Source organism: Lissotriton helveticus, chromosome 1_1 (genome assembly GCF_964261635.1).
Source record: "Lissotriton helveticus chromosome 1_1, aLisHel1.1, whole genome shotgun sequence".
NCBI classification, from domain to species: domain Eukaryota; kingdom Metazoa; phylum Chordata; class Amphibia; order Caudata; family Salamandridae; genus Lissotriton; species Lissotriton helveticus.
In genome coordinates, this window is record NC_136057.1 from 1645159296 (window position 1) to 1645184666 (window position 25371).

At 44.8% G+C, this 25371-nt stretch overlaps 1 protein-coding gene across 1 annotated transcript in view; it reads left to right on the plus strand.

Moving 5' to 3' along the window:
* The window catches only part of TSPAN31 (tetraspanin 31), a 129278-nt gene that overhangs the window by 67776 nt on the left and 36131 nt on the right, over nucleotides 1-25371 (plus strand). Inside the window, exons 2-3 of the mRNA XM_078688745.1 lie at nucleotides 4237-4404; nucleotides 7050-7130. Coding sequence (XP_078544871.1) covers nucleotides 4237-4404; nucleotides 7050-7130 — 249 coding nt within the window. The remainder of the gene's footprint in view (nucleotides 1-4236; nucleotides 4405-7049; nucleotides 7131-25371) is intronic.

The window sequence follows — 25371 nt, forward strand, 5'->3', positions numbered from 1 at the left end:
AAACCTGTGACCCCGGTACTAGAAATATACAAGGCTCAAGAGGGAGGTGCTGCTTTATATGGGGCAGAAATATGGGGACATAGTCATTCTGACAGTCTTACACAAGCTGGAAACACCTTTTGTTAGGCAATTATTTGGTCTCTCTTGCAGCTCTCCTCATCGCTTTTACTAGATTTGGGGATCAGGTGAATCGCGGAAGAAGTTGCTCTCAGACCTCTTATTTTGGAAACATTTGTGGGTCACTCCAGAACTGGCTGAGTATAGGGAAGAACTAAGATAGGTGTTGAGTATACCTGGGGCAGGGAGATTGCCATAATTGTCCCACATCCGGAACACTTTTTGACTATGGGACGGGGTAATTTGTGGGATAGTCCAGAAATAACATGCCCCACAGTGTCAAGGAAGGAGCTAAATGATTGTTACTGGGAGAACAAATTGGCTCAACTACAGGGGAGCCATTCAATAGGCACGCTTACTGTAGTATTTCACGGAAATCAAAAAGCAGTACAGGCTAGAGTTGATATTGGACGAAATCAAGCCGGTTGCCGCAAGGAAGTTAAATTTAAAATTCAGGCACGGGGTACTGCCACTGCGTGCTTTTACGAACAAATGGGCGGGCCAACAAACTTTGGGTTGCCCGGCCTGTAAAAATGCAGCTAAGTCAGAATACCATGTGTTTTTATTTTTTCTGCAATGGCTATAAGAAAGCGAGAGAACGATGGCTGATCCAGATATGCAGAAACTTGGGAACCAGACATTGCCCAGACACTTTCAGGATATTGAAATATGATGCAAGCCTCCCTATAGCATTTTCAGTAGCAGGCTTTTTATTCTCCATGTGGTGCACACATAGAGTATTCCCAAGTTGACCCCTACAGACAGTTAATCCTTGATATAATTTTTTTATCTGGAGGTATTATCTATGAATTTTATAAGCTTTTTTAACCACTTTATTGACATATTTTTAATTTGATATATAGTGCGTAGGACTGTCAACAAGTAGAATTGTGGTCGATGGATCTAAAACCATGTTTACAACTTTTATAATGATAGATACAAGCACTTTACAAAAAATAGCCTGAATGGCTGAACTGTGAGATAGAGTATGGGCTTATCAAATTTGACAATGTATCCAATGAGTTTGACTGATTGTATTGTAGATTGTTTGCAGGTTACACTTGTGTGTTTATACAATGCCATATGACGAATGTATTTCTTTTTATTGGTTTAATCACGAATCAAATTAAATGTATGCTATTGTATATATGCTTTTATGGTCAAATTGGCCGAAATAAAGTTTCATTGATGATGATGATAAATACATAAAAGGCATTGTCATTTACAATGTCAATAGCTTAAACTCTAGGAAATGTTAGACCTATTGCATTGCAAATGCTTGTCTGTCTGATTCAGTCAAGTCATTTGAAAGCCATATTCCCAGGGATTTATTGTACTTTGGTTTCCAATGTAGGCTTGTGTTTCAAATATGCAAAGGAAGGCACCTCCTCTAAAGCCTACTGGACCTTTGACTAACTTGCTGAACTTAAAAGTAATTGATTCCAATATGTTGGAAAACCGAACTACAAAGAACACGTTTTTTCAGCTACAAGCTACTCTGGCCATGTTTGAATAAGATCTCAAACCGCCTGAAAATCATTTTTAAAACTTGCAATAAATTTTACTTACTGGGGCCTTTTCTCAACTCCTAGCTCTCCTCACAACATCTTATGAGAATCTTTTAAACCTATTATTGACTGCATTTCTCCTAATTGAATGGAAATCTTTCAACCAAATCTCATTCCACACATGGTAGGCATAGATTGCATACATTGGTGGCACACACAATACCTGTATCAAACCGAAAATCCTCAGACTATAGAGCACAACAGATTAATATATTATCTGTAGTTTCTACCGTTCCTTTTCCCATCTGAACCATAAGACAGCTACCTACTTTTATATTCCGCCAATTACTGGACACCTGGTTATCCTTTCATGCTCTACCACTCTTCCTAACCTCTCCCCTTCTCTATTTACAATACTCGCACTAGCTACAATATCAAACCTGTGCTTGTCACCTCCTACATACACATTAAAATATTTATTTTTTTACCAGCCCAAGGTTCTTGTATAAATGTACACTTATTATTCATTTGTTTTATTGCCATTAAACATGCTGTGTTTATTTTCTATCAGTCGTCTTTTGATGATACTTACCACTATGTGCTATTGTACCTTGTCTTGTTCTTCTACATTCTATCATCAGTCATCTTTTGATGATACTTACCACTATGTGCTATTGTACCTTGTCTTGTTCTTCTACATTCCTATCTTTACATACAGTTTTTAAAATATTCTTCAAATAAAAACGTATTGGGGGAAAAAATGTATCTACTCTAAAAATGTGTGCTACATGCAGGTTAAAGTCTTGTATGGTTGATTTAGATGCAAGATTTGTAGTGAGCTACCTGTAAAAAAGTTATTTACTGTCTATTGGCATTTTCTTGGTGTTTTACTATTAAGCCATTTGTAGTAATCACACCAATCCAAGAGTGTGGTTCAGAAGTATTTATTCTGAAATGGTATCCCCAGCATAGCAGTCCAGTTAACAACGCTGCCCAAGAGAAAATGACTCCCACATAGAATATCTGGAACAGGACACTGCACATTCTGTCTGGACATTCCAGCTCACATGCTAGTCGGTGTAAAATGTAACTTTACTACTATTTAACTTCACTAATACTACACATCTCCCCCCTCATGGAACATTAAAAATTGTACAAGAAAAGATTTAGAAACAACATAACACAAAGAATGTCATTGCAACACAATGACATATGACGATGGTTATATTGTACATTAGGTACTTTACAAACATTTCCAATACTCCAAACCGTCCCATTTTCCAATAACACTACATTGCGCTTTACTTCAATTACCTTTAATGGAACAGAGAATTTGATATCCCCTTTAATGACCACACCACTTCCTTTGGTGACTACCCAATCTCCAATCACAATATTTGGCATTTTCACACCTTTTCTCCTATTGTAATAATCTTCAGTAAGACTTTGTTTCTCTGTAACATTTGTCTTGACAGCATGATGGTCTACCCATAAACAATCCTTGAGAACCAACCAACTGGGATTGTCTTTCCTACCTGGTTCTCTCCCTTTAAGAGATACAAAGGGAGAAATACCCGTAATAGCATGAGGAGTAGTCCTATGTGCCCAAACTAGTTTCTTTAACTCTTCTTTCCAAGATAAACCATTAGCTAATGACAATTGGATAGTGTCCATTATTAGGCGATTAATCCTCTCTACCATTCCATTGGCTTGTGGTCTATATAAAGCCACTCTCTCATGAGTAACTCCCCATTTTTCCATAAACTCTTTCATTTCTCTTGATACAAATTGTACGCCATTATCTGATACAATGGCTTTAGGTACGCCTTCTTCCATGAAAAATTACTCTAAAAATCCCATCACAGTTTTAGTGTTGATAACATTTGTTGTCTTGTACACAAACCACTTTGTGTGATAATCAGTGAGTACAAAAATAAACCTATTTGCACTACCTAATTTGTTTATAGGACCCAAAAAATCCATTGCTAACTTTTCCCATGGTCTAGCAGGTAACTCAACACACTTAAGTGGCGGTTCTCTCAATGTCTTTACTTTGTCACTGTTGGCACATGCATAACAGTGCTTAATCCCATCCTCGTCGCCATAAAATGTAGTAATCGCACCAATCCAAGAGTGTGGTTCAGAAGTATTTATTCTGTAATGATATCCCCAGCACAGCAGTCCAGTTCACAACGCTGCACAACAGTAAATTACTCCCACATAGAATATTTGGAACAGGACACTCCACATTCTGTCTGGACATTCCAGCTCACATGCTAGTCGGTGTAAAATGTAACTTTACTACTATTTAACTTCACTAATACTACACCATTGTATCACTAGACCGCAATGTAACAGTCAATATAAACAGCAAATCACATACAAGGGCAACTGTGTGAAATTCAGAAAGATTTTTAAATCTGTTTTGCTCTTTGTCCTCCTGTTAAGCTGGGTGGTCCACATGCATGTAAGTTATTTTCTTTATGCTCGACTAAAGGTCAGGTCAGGACTGGACAAAGATGCTCCTCGATTGAGGCCTATTGGAAACTTGGTCTGGTGGCTGCTTCAAGTACAAGCCTTCCTAACTTCTATCTTTTTTTGCCATTTGCAGCTGGTTGGCCTCTTGCTGATCGGAGTGGCGGCCTGGGGCAAGGGCTTCGGCATAGTCTCAAGCATCACCATCATCGGCGGTGTCATCGCTATTGGTGTCTTCTTGCTCCTCATTGCCATTGTTGGGCTCATCGGAGCTGCCAACCACCACCAAGTCATGCTTTTCATGGTATCCTTTACAGTTGAAACGTAGCGCTCTGAATCTCTTGAGTGAGATGCCTGGAATTAAACCTGAGTTGATGGGTACAGGCTTTCAATAGCTGAATTTGTAAGAAACTGTTTCCTTTGTCATTGGATAGCTCAGTGGTTGAAGTTCCTGCTCCAGAAATGTGTGTTTAACACAATTTTGTTAGTCACAGGTTCCAGTCCATGCATGTTTGACTGCTTTTCGTTTTTAATGAGATTCTGTTGGGTAATACCACCATTCATTAATTAGGTGTTGGATAGCATCGTGCACTTTATTAATTGCCTGTATTATTTACAATTGAGGAAGTTTAACTTGACTGCCAACATTGCAAGAAAATGTAGCATGAAGACAAGATTTGTACATTCATGCGAAATCAGGTACTAAGCTGAAATACTAAATACATTTATGAGTGGTGGTGGGGGGGTAGATGTATATATTTTTTTTATTAAACAAAATGAGTAAAGTGTTTCTGTATGATAACACACCTATAAGGTTTGGTATGCAATCCACAGGTCACAGTTTAGACTGCTGACCAGTTAACATTTCATAGTTCAACGCTTGATTAGATTGTTATTAAGTTGGATAATAACTCTCATTCTTAAACTCTACGAGGTTACATGATCAGTGAAACTCCATACTTGGGGTATCTTTGTCTAATTCCCTTGAAGCAGTTGGACCGTGTGACTAAGCAGGAAAAACTGAGTGTGCCCCGGAAAGGCAACCACATTGAAAGGTTGTGCTTTGCCCATGGTGCCTTATCTATGCGTCCTCTAGTGTGAGGCTGAAAGATGAGGCCCTCAAGAATTTGTTTCCGGATCACAAGCCCAAAGAGGGCATCTGGAAAGGGGCTTGGCACGCAGAGCAGAGACAAGCCAATACTAAACATAGCACACTTTCTAATTCAGACGTTTTGGATCACACATGAGGCATTGTGAGGCTATTGGAGATCTAGTTAAACTGTTCAAAGAGCATACATGTAGGTGCAGGCAGAATAGTAGTGTACAAAGAGTGTTACACATTCACATAACCAACTAGTGCATGCAAATCAAAGATTTTTGAGTCTGCCTTATGTGGAGTCTGATTAGCCAGGTACTTTTATCAACTCTTTCTGTAGTTTGCAAAAATGCAGTACGTTGCACTATTCCCTGTAGTTAGAAGCTAAGTAACAGATTTGATCAACTTCCACAAAAAACAGGCGTAGGCTATGTCTGGCTGCAAAATTGTCGATTCTGTTGGATTCCAAAGCGTGGGCGCCCACCTTTCTGCCTGTCAGTTTTGTGGTGGTTTAAGATAATTTTGCGCTGCTCCCTGGGATGCGTCCTGCCAGTCCTCTGTCACAGCGCAACTCTTGTTAAATATAGCAAGGCTGATACTAAGGGGTGTTTGAGATTAGAGGCAGAGGAGCCAAGAATGAAATGCGTCTGTAGACAGCCAGCTATGGTTGTATAGAGAACATGGCAGTACCTTGTCCCAGCTCGTTTGGAACAAGAAAAGCCCATCTGACTGCCTCAAGCTGTTATTCATCAATAGCGTCCTTTGGCTGTAGTCTGTGTTGCAGTGGCCCACAAATGTATGTCTCATGCTTCCTATTATCAGTGTCCTGTTTCATTTTCACTTTCTGTGCACTTCTGCCCTCATTGCAGCACTCCCACGCCCTTAGCAGCAATTTGACTCCTAAAACTAGACTTTTTCCAGAAAATTAATTGAAAGTCTGACCTCCATGTGCCCTAATTTCATGAACCTCCTTTTTGTGAATTTTGTCTGGTCTATTCAGTAGTGTGTAATATGCCGTCGTTGGAGTCTACAGTAGACAGAAAGAGACTTCACTGTGTTTGTATCTGAATTTTAATGTACTTGTACGTGTGTATTTTTAACTGTCTAGCATTATTGTACCTTAATACTCGTTACTCTTTATATCCTTTTTTTTTTTTTTTACTTTACCCTGCGTTTTGATTATTGGGTGTGGTTTTTTTCAGGTTTCTCAACAAAAAGACCAATCATAATTAATGCTACTTACTTTTAACCTAGAAATATATGTATCCAACATCCACTCTAGGTTCTGTGATCTAAAGAAATGATTGCAGGATCATTTAAGATCTGTGTTAGTGTAAGTCTGTGTTTTGTGTAGAAGGTACAGTTTAGAAATATAGCTGTCCATATAAACAGATGACAGAAGTTGAAATTAGAGAGGAAATTCTTGGGGCACTTCTTGCAACAACTTTTTCGAGTCTGACTGCACTAGGCAGGAAGAATACCAAGCAGAGTACACTATTCATAGTGGTAACTTTAACCTCTGCCACTGTTTGGTGATCGTGGTATTGCAGCTGTTTAAACTTCCTATACACAGTACAGTTGGCACGTCATTCTATTTAAAAACCAGGCAGTTATCGCCCTGTTTTAATTTATTTTCATGGCTGTCGTTGAAGAAAAACATGCGGCTTAAATAACTACCCAATCTTAAGAGCGCTTTCAGAAGTGTAAATGTATGCCCAAGGTCACAAAATTATGCAGGCAAGCCATGATGTGAACTCTTGAATGTACAGATCGTATAAGTTGTATGAGGTTAGTGTTTAAGTAGTCTGTTTTGGCATGCTGGTGCTTTCCTTAGCTTGCTGTTTTCTTCACAGTATATGGTCGTTTTGTTCCTAGTCTTTATTTTCCAGTTTGGCGTCTCATGCTCTTGCTTGGCACTAAATCAAAGTCAGCAGGTAAGTCTGTTTTAACTGCCAAACATTAACTACATAGCTGAAATTTTGTTGTGGGGTAGAATTTCAAACCCCTTTGTCCAAAGTTGTTGGTCCAAGGCTTTCTAAGCTCTCTTATGATTGCTGTTGTATGGCATTTCAAAACAAAGTTGCTGGTGTCGCAACATGTGCGGACATCGCCATGATCTGGCTCACGTTTTCTTTGCCTAGTTGCTTTCATTTTTGCTGACCCACTGGACTATTTATTCATTAATTTATACAGAGCTTAATACCCCTAACAGGGGTCAATGGTGGCTGCCAGTATACCACAACTAGACCATGAATACCAAAAATAGTCAGGGATGACCATTATTATGCCATTGGCACTATTATGCCAGTAACTGACACAGGTATGCCAGAGAGAACACCCTAATGATGGGGGCTAGCATACACATTTGGCGGTCCTGGACACCAGGTGTAGCTTCCGGAAAACAATGGTGTTTATTATGAACACACACATAAATGCTGATGAATCGCTTAATTTTCTCTGGTTTCGAACATGCCCTGTTCTCTTCATGTCATGGACTGATCATGTACCCATCAGACACATTTTCACTAGCTCCTGCAGTCCCACACTTTGGTGGGTCAAATCTGATAACGACTCAGGCTACTGCTTCCACACTTTTTTTATGGACCACGTTTCATATACATACTGACTGATAAAGCAGGGTCTACAACATGGTCAATCTCCTTGTGGCTTATATTGAGATTGGAAACAGACTGTCATGTGGCAGGCCCTATAGGCTGACGCAGTGTGCGAGTGTTATCATGCGTTACTGCCATAGGTTTGGCTGACTGTCACTCTAAGGGTCTTGAGTTGAGCAGTGCTGCCTTCTTTAATAGGCAGCTACACTCTGAATTAGATACTGGGCTTTACTTCACCTCTGAGAGATACTTTGAAGGAACTGGCGAGCTGCCAGTTGCTCCTGAGCTACTCATTTGGGACCCCTACTTTAGAGCATGGTTGGGTGGTGGAGTTAGTCAAAGTTGAGGGAAAGCTTTAATAGCAGAAGTGCCACTCCTGATTTCAGTCCACGGTAGCCTCCCAATTTGTGCAGAGCCAGGGTTTAATCCAGGGCAGCAACCAGTTTGGATGGAAGTGGACAGAATTTTTTATTTGTTTATAATGGTTTGATGTAGGCAATTTTGAGATCATCTGGGAGTATACTAGATTACAGAGGATACTTGACAATAGCTCTTGTTCAGATGGCAGCTGAGATATTAGTGAGGATGTTCTTAAATAGATGTGTTGTGTTTGGGTCCGCTGGCGATCCGAGGAGCAAAAGGCTTTGGTAAGATTGGCAAAGTCTTAAGGAATAAGGGGTTTGAAAGTGTATTGTTTGTTGCAGAATAGTTTGGGAATAGGCCAGGTAAGTATTTGAGTTGAAAATCCTCCTTGATGTTGGCATCAAGCTATCTTGACAGATTATTTTGCTTTAGCTATGAATTGTTATGCTAGGGACTAACATATTTCTTGACAGTGGATAATTTTGAGTTTGAACTCTCTGGGTTTAAGAATGCTCACAATTTCCCAAAAGGGTGTCTTAGTGCTTCAGAGAGAAACTGAAAAACAGACCTCTCGAATAAGTAAAAAATCGACTCATGAAACTGAATAGAGAAACTTTTAAGAGTTGCAGAAGGAGTGAAGGTTGGTACTGCGCCTAAGGGAAGGTGGGAGAGTATTCCAGTGTTTGGCTACCAGATAGTAGAGAAGGAGTAAGCACCTACCTGTTTTTTCTGAATTGCAGTGAGTCAAAGTAGATGGTGAAAAGTATAACCGAGGACCTGAAAGGGAACATATAGCCTTTAAAAGTAGAGGCTGCAGTTTTTCTAAAACATTTTAATTGAAGGGGGAAGTAAGGAGCCGGGATGATAAGGAGCCAAATACGTTTTTTTGAGGAGTTGGACTACCAGAGCCTTTTTCTTGGCCATAGGGAAATGGGCCTTGGCCAGTGAGTTGTTGTAGAGGTTTGTGAGCACGGAACAGATCGGCGTTTCACCTCTGGCCAAATTAGACCTGGGCAAAGCATGGAGGTTGGAGCAGATCGTATGGTTCTGTCCAGTTCCCTGGTAAATTCAAGAGAAAGGGCCAACACGTGCATTATGAAAGCTGGAGTAGGAAGAGGAGCAATCCCTATGGAGGGCAAGTTTGGGAAGGGGTTAGATTATGCAGTGATTTACTTTTTTTCCACACTAAGATTCAGTCTGTGAGGGTGCCGCACTGCTCCTGAGATGGGGTGACTGTTAGAGAAACCAGTAGGCAAAATGGATATTTTTTAAGATTTACTTCTTAGAATTACTGGTAGTCTATACGCCTGGCATGGAATGAGGAGTTTGTGCAGCCAAGTTTGGATCTGTACTCTGTGAGGAAAGCGCAGTAGTTGGCTTTGGTGGTGGGACGGTTGTCAAAATACTATAGCCTTTCCAGGGATTTGCAATGGAGTGTGCAGTGTGTGTTCAGCAGAGTACTGTGGGGCAGAGAGCCTTTATTGGCATGTGCGCTTTCTTAAATGGGGCCAAATTATTGCTGGAGGATCCAGTCATTAAAATGTACAATGTTAATGTCAAGTAAGTTCTGTAGCCTGACGTGTGAGGCGGGACTCTGAAAATTGATCAGGACTGATTTTATTGCAGCAGCGTTTAGTTTTGGGTGCCAGAGAGGAGAAATCCATGGTGGATGGGGGCAAGGGGATTATACTTGGAGCATAAAAGGGATCCCAAAGTCCTCCAATCATCCTACAGGAGATAATGATTGTTGTGTTGAAATATGGTCAATCTGAGAAAATGGGATCCAGAAGATGGCCAGCCTGTTGAGTGAGTGAAGAGGCCAGCTTGAGTTCTAGGTTGTTTGTCATCGTCAAGCCATATATTAAGATCTCCTAATGGAAAGCAGGACTGGTGTCAATTGGCATCTGGTCATGTTGAATGAGGAGCGTAAAAAGCTCCAGCGCAATAGGTAGGGAAACAGGTTTATTTAGAAACAAAAACTCTGCAGAAGAGAAATTTGAAGTAGGGATGGTGAAAATAGTTCTTATAGCCACCTAATTTGTATGGGTGGTTGAGATGAAGGTTTTATGTAGGTCTGCACATAAGTGAGTGTGGTATCTGGGCCAGCACAGTCTGAACGACGTTTTGGTGGTAAAAAAATATCAAAATGTGAATCCAGGATCAAGGGATGGATTTTTCTTGAATGTTTTGGGGAGCAGGCACCCATCATGCAAATGTCTTTAGATGGCATAAGGCAGTGATACTCAAAGTACGGGCCAGGGGGCTGCATGTGGCCCTCCTGACCTTTACAGTCTGCCCCCTGATCCACATCACCACTGGGCTGCTGGACTCAGCACGAACATTAAAAAGATCCTAAACAGGCAAGCATTGAGCTAATGGTTAATTTAAGTAAAATAAATGAAGTAACTAGGGTGTCCTGCACTGCTTAAATTTAGGAACGCCATCGTTTTTAAAGCCATTTTGCAGCAAAAGTTTAAAAGTAGTAGTAGTAAATTTCTTTATTCGGAATTTCATAATAGAAATCCATAAAAGCAGTATTGTACATATTATTACAGTAATACGCAGAAGATCAGTTATACAATAACACTAAGAAGAAATAGTTAAAAAGAATATCACTTCACATTTCATTAAATTCATTGTTCTTTGTTTTGGGCGTGTTACTTACAAATTTTTTCTGTGTTTAAAAATAAATTTCAAAAAGTTAACAACGTGATAACAACAAATGGTTTCAGACTCTAAAAACTGAATGCGCAACATGGCAGGACGGTACTGTCTGAAACCCCAGGTTTTTAACAATGATAGCAGCCAAAATTTGCGATGATCATGATAAAATTTGCAAAACATTACAGTATGTATGGTGGTCTGCACTGATTTATCGTCACAAGGACTAAGACCTAGAATTGGCTCCCAAGCATTTGTCGTGGGAAAAGCTACTAGCCGATGGAAAAGGTTTAATCTGAATCTGGTTAGTAGAAGTCGATCGAAAATACCAATTTCAAGCATTAGATAAGGCTGGATGGTGATGCTAGTCTGGACCATAATTGCGTGATGGACAGAGGCTTTCCCTATTTCGCTGGCGAGCCTTAGTCCATCTAAATGGCTCAAGGCCATTGCTTTCAGATCTTTCTTGGGTATTTCGCTGATCTTTGCTGGTGTGGTGTAAAATGTCTCTAGGCCTAGGTCTGTGAGGAAATTTCTAATATAGACGAGCCGTCTTATTTTTACCGAATGATCTAGTGCCATTGAGTCTGCCACGATCCCGTTGGTTAACGTGTATTTATCAGAGGTCCAAATACGCCGCCATAATAGAAACGGTTGGATTTTTGCCAGGTCCTCTATGTGTGGTATACCTAGTTCAGTGTGGAACGCGTATGTAGAAGATCGTCTTAGTGCTGCAAGGAGAAATCTTAGGAATGAGTTTTCTGCAACCTGTAAAGCACTAACATGCGCATGCCCCCAGACGCCGGCCCCGTGCAGTGCAATTGTCTGGCATTTAGCACTGTAAATTTTCAGTAATTCCACAGGAGACCGTTTGCCCAATTTTTGTGAGAAGGACATCAGGGCTGCTATTGCTCTCTTAAAACAATGCTTCCTAGCCCCGACTGCCGCTTTCCAGGTCAATTTTTCATCTATTGTGATGCCTAAATAGGGGTACTGGGCCGTCACTTCAAGTTTTTGATTATTAAGGAATATGTCCTTGGGCCGTTTTCTCCCTGTGCCTGCCACCATTACGAAAGTCTTCTTAATATTAATGTGGAGGTCAAGACTGCCCATGAAATCAGAGTACCTTGAGAGTGCCTTCTGTAATTCGCGCGGGGTGCGTGCCAGTATGACGGCATCGTCTGCATAGAGCAGAGCGGGAATCGGGCGTTGTTTTGCTTGTGGGAGGTCCTGTGGGAACTTCACCTGTATGTGGTTCAGAGGTAAGCTCCGGCTCCACTGACTTAGGCCTCAGATGGTCTTCTGCCAGTGATCCCTCTGATGTTGTCCTCCCCACTCTTCCCTCTCTCTACCCCGATATCGAGGGCCCACTGTGTGCCAGGATCCATCGTAATGGTAACCGTTACGGTGTCTCGGGGGGTAAAAGAAGGAAAGGTGCTTTGTTCCTATACTGCCAGTTAAGCTCGGGTGTTCCCACGAACAGATATGGTCAACCAATCTAGGATCTTCAAAGGTAATAAGGACGCAGTCTCCCTGTATTATTTTCCTGCCATGCCCTACCCAAGGAGCTCTTCTAACCATCAGGATCTTGGTTGAACAATAGGGCGGAAGTGGCCGGTTCGTACTAAGCCAATGTTGGACCTTGTTCTTTAGTGACCAATTTGGTTCAGAATTTTGATCCGCCAGTTCTGGGACACCGTTCATTACGACAACAAAGGGACTCGCTTCTGGCGGCAGGTTGACGAAAAATCTTCTGTCAGAAGGTCCTCTATCCCACCCTCTGTTCAGTTGTGTTGGTGGTGTTTTTGGACCTGTGTTGGTATGTTCCAGGTTAGTATTAGTGATAATATTTGGAGTATTGGTTAATGGCTTCTCTGTTATCTTATTTTTGGCCACTATGGTTTGACTTGGTTTGGCTACTGCTCCTGGGAGAATAGATTTTTTTTATTTTGGGCAGTGGGGTAGAGCAGGGATGCTTGCCTCCCCCGACTTTTTGTACCCCCTGATTTGGGTTGGCTTTTATAGAGGTTGAAAGTTCGGCTAGTACTTTTTCTATCTTAGACAGCCTGACTTCTAATGGTGTAAAAATTTGCTTTAGTAAGTCTCCAATTTTTAATAGCAGTTGGGTGTTCGAATTATCGTCTGCCTCCTTTCTTAATGGTGAATTGGTTGCGATTTCTACACTAATAGGGGCCGGGGTGTCATGTGGTGTATGATGTATAATCACCGTGTGGATGTCATGATCTTCTGTCAAAGGGGTACAGGGGCGCTTCTCTGCTGTCTTAATTGGAGCTTTATTGGGTTTTTTAGTTTTTTAATTTGTTGGGCCTGCAGGTTTTTTTTTTCCTTATTGCTCCCTCTCTCCTCCCTCTTGACTGCCTTATCTCTTCAGGGGTAGTTTGGATCGCTAAATCTGGGGTCTTTTCTAGATCCAAAGTTAATTGTGTTTCAGAAAGCTGTGAGACCGATAGGTCGACTGTGTTTGGTAAGCTCTGCCTTTGACCACAGCCTTCACTCAGTCTTGAATCCCTACGGTGATCCGGCGTTCTTGCATCAGCCAGGTGACCCATGGAGGATCTTTTTGCGTTAGCTAAATCTTGGGACACTCTACGTTCCATGAGCGAAATACTCTGATCTATAAACGAGTTAGCCCTTGTGATGAGTTAGCCCTTGTGATGAAGCTATCTATAGGACCTATGAGTTGCCCTTCCTTTGCAGCGGTTTTACTTCTGCTTCCTCGTGTAGACATAATAAAAATTTAAGGAATACTCAAGTTAAGATAAAAACAATGAGTGATAAATATAAATATCCCTGATATTAATTTAGGACAGAAGAAAAGGTACAAACAGTTCGGAAGATAGTCCTGGGTGATGGTAGGTTTTAGAGGGGGGGCCAGGCCCGGTCTTTAACGGTCTCTAACGGGCCCGCCCTTGGCCCGGGCTTCGCCCGCGCTAGTCCCGCGATGCGCGGTATGACCTTGGTTTAAATACTCAAGTAGGGAAGGGCGGGGCTTACGCGGGAAGAGGCCCCAGCTGGTGATGTCCAGAGGTATGCTGGTCCTCGCAGTCCCGGTGAGCCGTGCTGTGAGATGAAAGCAGGGTCCTTCCCGTGAGATTCGGGCAAGAAGCGGGGTCCAATATGTTCCGATTTACTCCCAGCAAGATCAGGATGCAGGCAACGTGCAGACTCCTACGAGCGGCTCCCGCGGAGCGGGGGCCGCGAGGAGTAAAGTACAGGTGGGGAAGGGCGGGGCTTACGCGGGAAGAGGCACCAGCTGGTGATGTCCAGAGGTATGCTGGTCCTCGCAGTCCCGGTGAGCCGCGCTGTGAGATGAAAGCAGGGTCCTTCCCGTGAGATTCGGGCAAGAAGCAGGGTCCAATATGCTTCGATTTTACTCCCAGCAAGATCAGGATGCAGGCAACGTGCAGACTCCTACGAGTATGATAGTCTGTTCAAAATTCAAAGTGTGTATTACATTAGCATGCACAAACTTTTCACCATAGTATATTAATATATCTGTGCTTTACGAAGATTTTTTTTGTTATAGGTTTAAAGCATTCACCCCTGCGCGTGCACGCGCACACACACTTACACCTTCTACAACAGTGCTAATAGTGAACTAAGAGTCCGGTCCGTTATGTGCATTCTTTGGATGACTTGGGTTCCTACTATAATGAACGTTCTAGTTTATTAAATCAAACCCAGAAGGTTTTGTACAGCACACATCCTGAAGTCCTGTATTTTGATATCCTTGTGGGAAAATGAAGAAAAAGGAGGGAAAGTGAAATAGCTAAATCGTGTGATCCTAGGCATATGTTTTAAGTGGAGAAGCCAGGATTAATCCCAGATGTTTGGTTTCAATTGTGCAATTCAGACACTAGCTGTATATGCTTTGCTTCCCCTACATCTACCTTACTGCTGTCCCTCCAACCCTTCTTCTAACACACTGCTGGCATCTATGCCTCCCACAGTCACATCACAGATCAAACTTTGGGGTCCCTGGGGGAAATGTGGGAGTACCCATGGTGTAAGGGATCAGAGGGGACCCTATATGTGGAAGTGACACAAGCAGCCAAGATGCAAGATGGGGGGGTGATCAGCACCGTCAGTACTTGCCTTAGGTGAGTTGGAACTTCCAACATGTGCAGGAGGCCTGGGCTGATTACGGAAGAACAAGAATTTGCAGCTATAAACCGCACAAAGCAAGTTTGAAGGGCCATCATTTCCTGCCCTGTGCCCAGGCAGAGTGCGAATGAACGCAGGTGACCATTGCGGACGCTGCAGTTTTAGACCTATGGCAGGAACAGAGGTGTTGCTGTTCTCTTAATGTTCAACATCCAGGAAGGAAATGAAAGCAAGCAGAGGATGGGGCAAAGTAAATATCAAACGGTTGGGGGTTCGTACGCGCATCAACTGCTGCTGAGAAACTACAATGAAAGTAAATAAAAAGTGAGAAGCTTTAAATAACCAACACAATGGATGCATTAACATATTAAAGCACGGAAGCAGTGGGCCTGAACTAAAATAATTAGGTAGTGGGCCGAACTAAAATGAGTAGAGGAGCAGTGGGCCCATATCTCTAAAGTATTGTCGAAGAAAGTTAAATTGCAATAACTTTGCTGTCCTGTACTCTATTTCTGACTGGAGAGTCGAGCAGACAGAGGACAAAACAAATAATTGAGCAGTGATCTTGTGCATTTCGGCAAGTACCTGCATAGGTGCATTATGAGTGGTGACGCTCATTAGCTTTCATGACCACAGCAGCTTTATAGATTTTTGAGTGATATAGTGAGATCATTTTGACATTGTTTGTGTTTTTCCACTGCCTTTTCAAATGTCTCTTGTTAGGTTTGAGAGATTTAACTCTGGTGTCATTTAATACGATTTCCAAAGCTGATGGCGGGTTATAGAGGTCTTCAATGGTGCAGTGTGTCAGGGACAACGTACAGCCAGCGATGGAACAGTTAAGCTGAAAATGTTGGGTTGTCTGACCCAGAGGATATGAGGGCCTCCCTAGAGAAGCAACGCTAAGCACAAAAACACTTGTGTTGAGGAGAAGCTCATACCACTCAGACTATATGAAAATCTGCCATGCGCAGTGTAGATTCCAAATCCATTGGAATATCCTTCATGGCGCTTAAGGTTTCCTGGAGATTGCCGGGAGAAGCTGTGGTGACTAGTCCATTGATCCATCCTGTATGTAGTGGGTATTCCCGAAACCAGTGGCAGTATATAAAATTATGGCCCAGTGACTGATGCCCCACCCATAAAAGTGTTTTTTTATTATAGTTTTATTTTTCTTTCAATACCAACATTTTGGAAGCCGTGTCTAATTGGGCGCCGTTATAGAATGGGAGTGGTGGGCAGGGATCTGTTGTCAGTGCGCCTGACGGTTTGGCCAGCCATCGCAGGCTGGCCAAACCGTATTGCACACTAAAGCGGTTTCAAACCCAGCTGCGTTGCCGGATTGGAGACATTAAGTACAGGCTCCCAGTCTCACTGGGAGCGCACATCATCGGCGCCAAGACCAAGCTGTTTTCACCAGAACGAAAGCATCGTCCAAATTGTTCGCAGGGGATTCTGGGAGCCTGTGCTGGTGAGGAGGGAGCAGAATAGTGGAGATGCTGCGATACGACTGGTATGTGTTATTTTTTTTGTTGTTGTTTTTGTTTTTTTGTCTCTCTTCTTGGTTTGTCATGCCCTGCCCGCCACTCTGCCAGGACATAAGCCGCTACTGTATAGGCCTCCCTGCGAAATTTGAGGAGTCCCATAGACTCCCAGATCTTCATTGGTCTTGGGCCAAATGGGGCCCCAATGAAGGATTTTCGGGGGGGCGGGGGCGGCATGCTGAAGAGCTGTTCGCCAACACTGCCAACTCCGCCATATCCGCCAACTCCATGCCGCAGGGTCCTGCATAACTCCCCAGCCCAGTATCTGCAAGGAACACAAACGTATTTGAAAAGTAAACACCTATTTCCTCGTTCACGTCTGGCTGCGTTTGCTCTAGTTGACTCAGAGGTTGGGGAGAGAGGGGTGCGATCAGTGGGTGCAAACTGACAATTACAAATCTTCCCTGTGTTAAATATTTCTTTGTTTTGGGGAATCTTTTCTGATGGTGCCAGTCCTTAGGGTGATTAGAGTTTCCATTGCATGTCTGAGTCTTAAATAGCACTCCAGAAGTTTTTTTTTTTTTTAATTTCTTAATTTGCAGGTTTTGTTAGCACGATCTCGACCCGAAGGTATTGCAACGCTTTACGTGTGCACCAGTTACATCACACAATGACACACAACTGTTTTTTGTAGGCGCTGAGAGATTAAGTGATTTGCCCAGGCCATTGAGTGGACGACAACTCTAACCCGTTTCCCCAGTTCCGAAATCTTCACCTCTGGTTGTTACACTACATCCTCTGTCCTGACTAGTCTCCATGCAAATGCTTTTCAACAAGAATGCCTGATGAGATGTTTGCATATAGAACTTGTTGAAATATTCTTAAGAGGAGTGTGGCCAACCAAGATGGCTGACTGGATGTGATCCAAGACTGCTCCGCTACCACTCACAGGAAAGTGAAGGGTCGCCGACTTAAACACGTTACTCAGTCTGGGAGCAGTAAACTAAACATGCTAGGAGACTGAAAGCATACTGAAAGAGTACAGCAAGCCCGATTATCAGCTTGATGTTACTAGATGCCAGCAAGGGCAGCGAAAGGCAATATTGCGGAGCAAGCCATTTGCAGCGGCCTCTCGCTCTGAGAAGAAGTTGGAGGTACTTGCCTGCTGCACTGACTGCAGTGGAGAACGCGCTCCCTCACCGGGCACGAGACCGCAAAGCTGGAAAGATGCATCGGTGAGTAAGGGAAGTGAGCCCAGTCTGCTAATGGGCTGCGAGCAATCCATAGTAGGGTGCCCAGAGATGCTGGGGGGAGGGGGGCGCAGTGTATGAAGGCACTGTAACCCTCAGTGACACTAGCCTGTGAGGAGGCCCTGACAACCGAGAGTAGTGGAGCCACAGCCTGCCTGAACTCAAAATGGCGACTTAATGGCCTGAAAAAGAAATAGTGGATAAATGGAACATGACACCCAGCCACACCTAACCTTGAGCTCAGAGCAAAGATCCCCTGAAGAACTCTGAAGGACTGGCGGATTTGGCACCCTTTTCGGGGATACACCGGGAGAAACTACAAAACATCCAATGCCTGACATACAAATGGCGAACTCGACTATCCCCACATGGTCGGCATGCTCCTTTTGTATGCTGACTGAGCACTCCTTATGACTTCTTTCTCCCTTGCGGGACCACTAAGCCTCAACCTAAGTAACTGGATGTGAAGGAATATTGGGCTTCGCTCAGTGTTGCCCCCAGTCGGCGACGAAAGTGATGCCCACAGCTACAATGTCGTGTTCATAGCAAGACAGGCTTACGGTGGGGGCTTAGCCTGGGGCATGTGTTAATGGTACCCACCATGAATACCTGATACGCCGCATGTGGTGATTAAAAGGACATGTAAACTGCAAACAGATTCAGGCGAGTCTGCGTCGGGGACACTGATGATAGCACTATCTACCATCAACCAGTCACTGCTGGGGGGGTAATTTCAGTTATGACTCTCCATACAAGGTGGTAGCTTCCTCACGTACACTGCCTCTGCCGCTCACACAAAATAAAATTCTAAGTAGGATTCACATGAGATATTGTGCTGGTGGCCAACATCGGCACACCCTCCCTACGGCTACCTTCATGCCACCAAACAAAAAGCAAAATAATCGTTTCTAGCTATTTCGCCCCGATAGAACCATGAGGCAGCCAACTGACCACAGAAAAGAGCGATCTGTCCCTCACTAAAGAGGATCTCCTTTCTTCACTACGAGAGTTCAAGAAGGAGCTTCGAGAGGAATCAAATCAGACATTAGCCTTGTGAAAAGCTGGCCTGGTATATGATGTCCTCAAATGTAAGTGGGCACCTTGCACCAGTCCAGACAATCCTTATGGTGATTTTAAGGTCTCAGACAACCTTAGAAAGCTATCCAGGTGTTAGCTGTGGAGAGCAGCATCAGGCTTAGTCTTGAAGGTATGTAAAGCAGCTTGTTTTACCAGAATGCAATCTTACAGTATAGATTAAATGAAAAGGATCCACACACAAAGTATGTATAAAAATGTGTTCTATAACACTCTCTAGTACGTTACAGTATCTCCTACAAGGAGATGGACACAAAGCACGCAATACCTTAGCAAAGAAATCACAGTAAATAGCTCTAATACACAGTGGGCCGCAGGGGGGGACCAAGCCATATACTAAGAAAGTGGTATAAGAACCACAACTCGAGTCGGACAAAGTCGAGAGGACGTAGAATTGTTGAGGACCCACAGAACCACCCAAGTTAAGTAGATAGGGACCCAACGGAGAGCATGTGCTAACACGACCGCGTGCTCCGTGCAAGTCTATGTGCAAGTAGATTAGGGCCCCTTCCCAGTGGACCCTGAAAAAACCCAGTGGAGGACAGAAGGTTGGAGAGGCACCCCACCCGTGGATACCGTTGTACCCAAGTTACCTATCCCAGAAAAGCCGGGAGCATAGGGGTGAAGTGACGCCAGAAACCGCAGTCGCACCCTGGTGGGGGACTTCAGTAAAGTGCCGCTGCTGGAAGAGGAGAAAGTGTCCAGAGGAATCCAAACGTGGATTCTGGAAGAGGAGTACCTGAAAGCAGAGGGTACAGTGTCTCTGTCACTCGGGAGTGACCAGGAGACTTGGAAGATGGATGCCCTCCCATGTCGGGTGCTTCAGGTAAGATGACTGTGACCTAGACTCTGCAGCTGCGAGGAGCAGGCAACGCGGAGGAAGACCAGGACCCGGATACAAGCAGTTCCACGAAGGATGTAGAGTGCTGAGGGGTTGATGTTTGGCGGGAGCACCAACAGGCCTTGGAAAAGAGAACCCACGCAGAAAGTCAAGAAGGTGCGCTGTTGGGACCAGCAAGGTCCAGGAGGCTCACCATAAGCAGGGGAGGCAGGGCAGGGTCTGAGCACTCAGGGGAGCTGAAGGAAAACCAAGATGACCCTCAATTGGACCTATATGCCGGAGGCACAGGAATCTCGAGAGGACCTCTAGCAGCTCACCAAGAGGAGCAGGCCACGGTGCGCACTAGGTGGTGTGGCTGAAGATCTTGGCTGAAGAAGTTGCCGTAGTATGGGGCTACTTTGAGCCCAGTGCACTTGTCACAAAGTAGCCAACAAGCATAGGCACTCGCAAAAGTACGCAGTACACAGGGGTTCGGGTAATGCTGCCCCCACAAGGGATTCTGACCTAAGACTTGGTGAGAGGGCAGCTCTGGCCTCGGGAGACATAGATAACCACCACCTGTGTTGTTGAACCCTCCTGAGTCCGCAGGAGCTCTGGATCCGCAGACCAATCAGCAGTGTTGATGTGCTTGCAAATGCAGGGAAGTGACTCCTTCATTTTAGACAGGTGGTATTTAGACAGCTTGATAGTTTCATCGAGTCCTCCCAAGCGCTACATCCAGCACAGTCAGGGTTCAGAGCCGCCTATAGTACCGAGACGGCACTGGTCGAGGTCTCGGAGGCGGTTCGGGAGTGCCTGGATGGGGGTGGCAGAGCGGTCCTGATTTTATTGGACCTCTCTGCCGCCTTCGATACGGTGCCCCACTCACTGCTCCTTGCGAGACTAGAGGCCGTTGGTATCTCGGGGCCTGCCCTTGACTGGATAACATCATTCCTGAGTAATAGGACACAGCAGGTCTGGATGCCTCCTCACACCTCCTCGCCGAAGAGACCGACGACAGGGGTCCCGCAGGGGTCTACTCTAAGCCCCTTACTTTTCAATGTATATATGACTCCCCTACTTTATCTGGCGGAACAGCTGGGAGCCAAAATAATGGCCTATGCGGATGATACGCAGCTGCTTTTCACCTGGCCTAAGGGTATCTTTGATCCATCTACCGTACGGCTCTGCCTGTCAGCGGTCTTTCGGTGGCTTGCACAGGTCCAACTTAAGTGCAATGAGGACAAGTCCGAGGTCCTTTTCTTTGGTTCCTTCCCCGACAACTTTAAGGACCAGATATGGCCCTCGGACCTGCCCTGCCCTAACTCAGTGGGAGGTCCAGCCAAGAATTCGGGGGTCTGGTTTGGACAGGACCTTAAATTCTTGGACCACATCAAAAAACTGACTGGCATTTGCTTCGCCACTCTTAAAACTTTGAGAAGATTTTTCCCTCTTCTCCCTAGAGTAGCCAAAGAGACTGTATTACGAGCCCTGATTTTGTCTCGGCTCGACTATGCAAACGCACTATTTAGTGGCTTGCCGGACTACATGGTACACCGCTTGCAGGTGATCCAAAATGCGGCGGTTCGTCTGCTATTCTCGCTACCTAGGAGATCCAGTGTGCGGAGCCATATACGAAGCCTTCACTGGCTTCCAGTGCCGCATCGAATTCTTTTTAAGGTTCTGGTTCTGGCATTTCGAGCGGTCCATCGTCTTGGACCAGTTTATCTGCAGAAACGGTTTTCATTCTATACCCCAAACCGTGCACTGCGCTCTGCCAACCAATGTCAAATGGCCCTGCCTAGATACAAATATGCCAGACTGGGAGGCCAGTCCATTGCAGTTAAAGCCGCCAGAGCCTGGAATGCACTTCCTCTGTACCTTAGAGCCTCTCCGACCATCTCTGTTTTTAAGAATGGTTAAAAACCCATCTGTTTAATGCCCCTCTCTAGTTGGGTTGGTTATGCTATGTTCTGACACTCTCCTTGTCTAAAACTCACCGCGCCAGGATACTCTGTAGTAACAGAGCGCGATACAAAAGATTTAATAACATAACATTTTAAGGGAGATTATCTTCGTGTCTTGGATGCTCCACAGGTCCTGCACGGATCCTGTATGGTGCACAGATGAGGCCGCGGACTGGAAGAGACTCCTTCACTCCAAGGGAGATTACTTCGGTTGTCCTGACTGCTTCACAGGCCTTGGAAGGTTCCAGTAAGATGCACATGCACAGACGATACAGCAGACTGGAAGGGAGACAGTCAGGCTCAAACGAAGTTCAGAGTGCCCAAACGGTAGAAATGCAGTAGTTTCAGTTCTGAATCTTGTCCACAATGAATCTAGGGACCCACACCCAGGTAAGCCCTTGAGTATCCTAAGGAGAGGGCTGGGAAGATTCAGGGGACCCTCCCAGGGGAGGGTCTGGAAAGGGGGGGGGGGTTAGTCCCATGCCCTTTGTCCAGTTTCGCACCAGAGCGGGTGGTCAGCAGCAACCATTTTGTGATGTCAGGGCTAGAGAGAACACGCAAATAAGGAATTTGGAAGAAGGAGCAGAGGGTCCAGATTTAGAGACCTTAATTGTTGACTTCTTCACTGAGGTACTTGGGACTGTGCAAATGAAGATAAAACTAGAGCGAGAATCCACAGGGAAACAGATAACGGGTGACAGGAAACTCCCACAGGATGTGCTGGCTAAACTACATTCCAGTGAAAGAGGCTATTCTTCAGGCTGCTAGAAAGCTAGATGCCATAACATTCCAAGGTGCCACGTGCTTCTTATAGCGACCCTAGCATCAACTGTTTAGGCCAGCCACGTACAAATATAAGACCAGGGCCCATCGAATACCATTGGACACTCTTGAACAGCTATTTCGGATGCCCCAGGCCAGCATAGTCTACTGAGGCTTATTGGGTGATGGGTAAAAGAAAAGGTCCGGATAGGGCCCAGGGCGTGGAGCACCCAAATAAAAGGTCCTCCGGTGCTGTGTGTCACAAGGCTATTGACAGGATAGTCGATATTGGGAGAATGTTATGTTTTTAGTTTCCTCTGGTCCACCTACCCCTCCCTCCCTGTCAGCGAGCCTCCTCCGCATTGAGAATTATTCTGGTGCTAAGACCACTGCTTCCCTTGAACCGCCACCAGCTAAAAAACTGGCAAAGCATATTCCACTTGTGTTCAAAAAGCACACCAAAGGACGGAGCAAAGGACTGGCCACTAGGCCTTCTGACCTGGAGCCTGGTACATTCACCTCTCCACTCTGTTAATGGCAAGGAGGTTCTCCCGCTGCAGCATTGATCACGCACATTGAGTGCCATAAATAGATTTGACGCCCTTGTAAGCGAGGAAGTTGAGGTAGGAGTTGGGCCTGAGACCAACGATCCTGATGAAATATGCAAAATCTCTGTTGGGGAGATTCAGGTGCTGAGAGCACTAATTGAGTCACTGAGAGACCAGGTTGTTGCACTCAGAGTGAAGGTTGCTAGTTTAAAAGAGCAGGTTAACAGTGGGAAGGGACCCCCACTAGTGACCTCGAAAGCCCTCCCGATCGCGGCCACAATTGGGACTGATGATAGGTGTCTGGGGTCTGGTAGCCTGGGTAACACTAATCCCTCACACAATATTATGCAAACCAGGTTCATTCACCTGCCCTCACACAGTGCTAGAGACTGTCAAATACCTGACCCAATGACAGGAAATCCGCGTGGTGTTGGCCAAGGCAGGGGTGGGCATAGAAACACTGATAAAGGCGAGGTCCTACTGGATGAAGGGAGTATCACTAAGCCATGGTTTGGAGGGGTACTAGCAAAGGGGATGGTGTTTACACCAGACCAAGTGAACAGGGCAACCAAGCTGTGGTTTACCTCTCCGAGGTTCCCAAATCCCCAATGGTTAGATATGAAGATCACAAGGTCATCCATTGGTTCAGGTCTACCCAACATTGCTACTCCATCATTAGGGACGACATCAAATCTGTAGAAAGACTGCCCCTTCCCGGATCACCATGGGATTTGATTGAAGTTAGCTTTTCAGATGAGGGTATGATCACTGGACTATTGTCGATCGACTCACGCATGTCCCCCCCCCCCCCCCCCCCCGTGAACTCCCTAATTTCTATCAGATATAGGCCTCCAGACAGACCTCTTATTAGGCCCATGTTGATGCCTACCAGGTCACTGTAGACTTTTCCCGTGCCTACTTTATCAGGATCCTTCACAAGCACTGGGAGCGAATGGAGTGGGCACAGGTGACTTCCGCAAGAGGATCAGATGATATTAGTCAATAGCCAAGTACACCTAGGACCATCATTAAACACTCCTTCATCAGAAATCCCTGCATCCCTGGACTTGATTCCCATTGCTCAGGTGCATCGGGAGTTTCTTGCTGCAGATGCATGTAGCGGTGTAGTTGCTACATCCTGGTGGATATTGGATGGGGAGGGGGTTGGGGGGAGGGGAGATCTCTTTGACCACTCAAGGTTTCTTGTCTGGAATATGGCAGGGATCGCCAAGCTATTAGCTGACCCAGACTGGTGCTCCTTTGTGGATTCTTATGATGTAATCTTATTCCAGGAAACCTGGAGTTTGTGCACACCACACAGAAGTGGCTTTTCTGCCTATGCCATTAATGCAACCAGGAAGGAGATGGGTATACCCTCGGGAGGGTTTGCAGTAAGGGTTATAATTGCATTGGGGTCAAAAGTCAAGTTTCTTCATGTTGAATCCCAAGACCTACTAGCATTTAAGCTTACCCATCACGGTGGCTGTAAAATTTGGACTCTCAACGTGTCCACACAGTAGACCTCGCCCTGTCCCATTTCCCAGACAACATTCCTGTATTATTGGCGGGTGATATTAATTGTACATTTGAACTCCTCGCCCACATCCCGCCAGACTAGACAGAGGAGTGGGATTTCGTGTGGCAAATTACATAGCTATATCTCCCCACAGTCAGGTGGACAATGAGAGTAGCCCAGCCCAAGCAAAATAACGATGGATTAAACCCAGATCTGTGACTGGGGGTGAATGTTTTGCCATTGCGCAACCTTCCGTCCATCATCTTGTGTGTTTTTGCTGTTCAACCTATGTGGGAAGGGTATGCCCGGACGTGGGTCCCCTGCTCACTAAGCCACTGGAGTCAAGCTATCCTGGCTGAAGACGGCTGATAGCCAGAAACCGGTCCTAGGATGCTTGATTCCGGTCCAGGGAGGACATGGCTTGGCAGTTCGGGCTGGACTGTTCCCATTGCCATAGAGGACTGAAAACCGACTGAACCGGCCTCTCCTCACCCGACGCGATCAAATATAACCTTTTGACGCTCCCTCCGGCTCCCGATTCTGGGAGGCCGCCAATATTCCTAATCGCCCCATCCATCCTAGCAATCCCTAGGCAATAGAGGCTTGTACCAATTAGGCATTAATTAATGTCCTGATGATGATCCCCATGATTAAGTAGTGGGATCGAAACGCCGTCGACCTTATATGTACCTTATACATAAAATATACCATCTGACATGTATATGTAAAGGTGCATTCCTGATTATCTGTTCTAATTGCTACTACAGAACCCTGAAGCTTTTGCCTAAAAGCCCTGTTTGTGTTCACGGTTTTCCTAATGTACTAATCTGTATGTGCTTTAGTAGGGTACAGGCTTGTGCCCCACAGAGTTGAATTGTCGAAGGAAATCCTTTGTCTATTTTTCCTGAAGTAAATACATTGAGACCTCTGTCCGGCTGGACAAGTCTAACCAATATAGGATCCATTGTA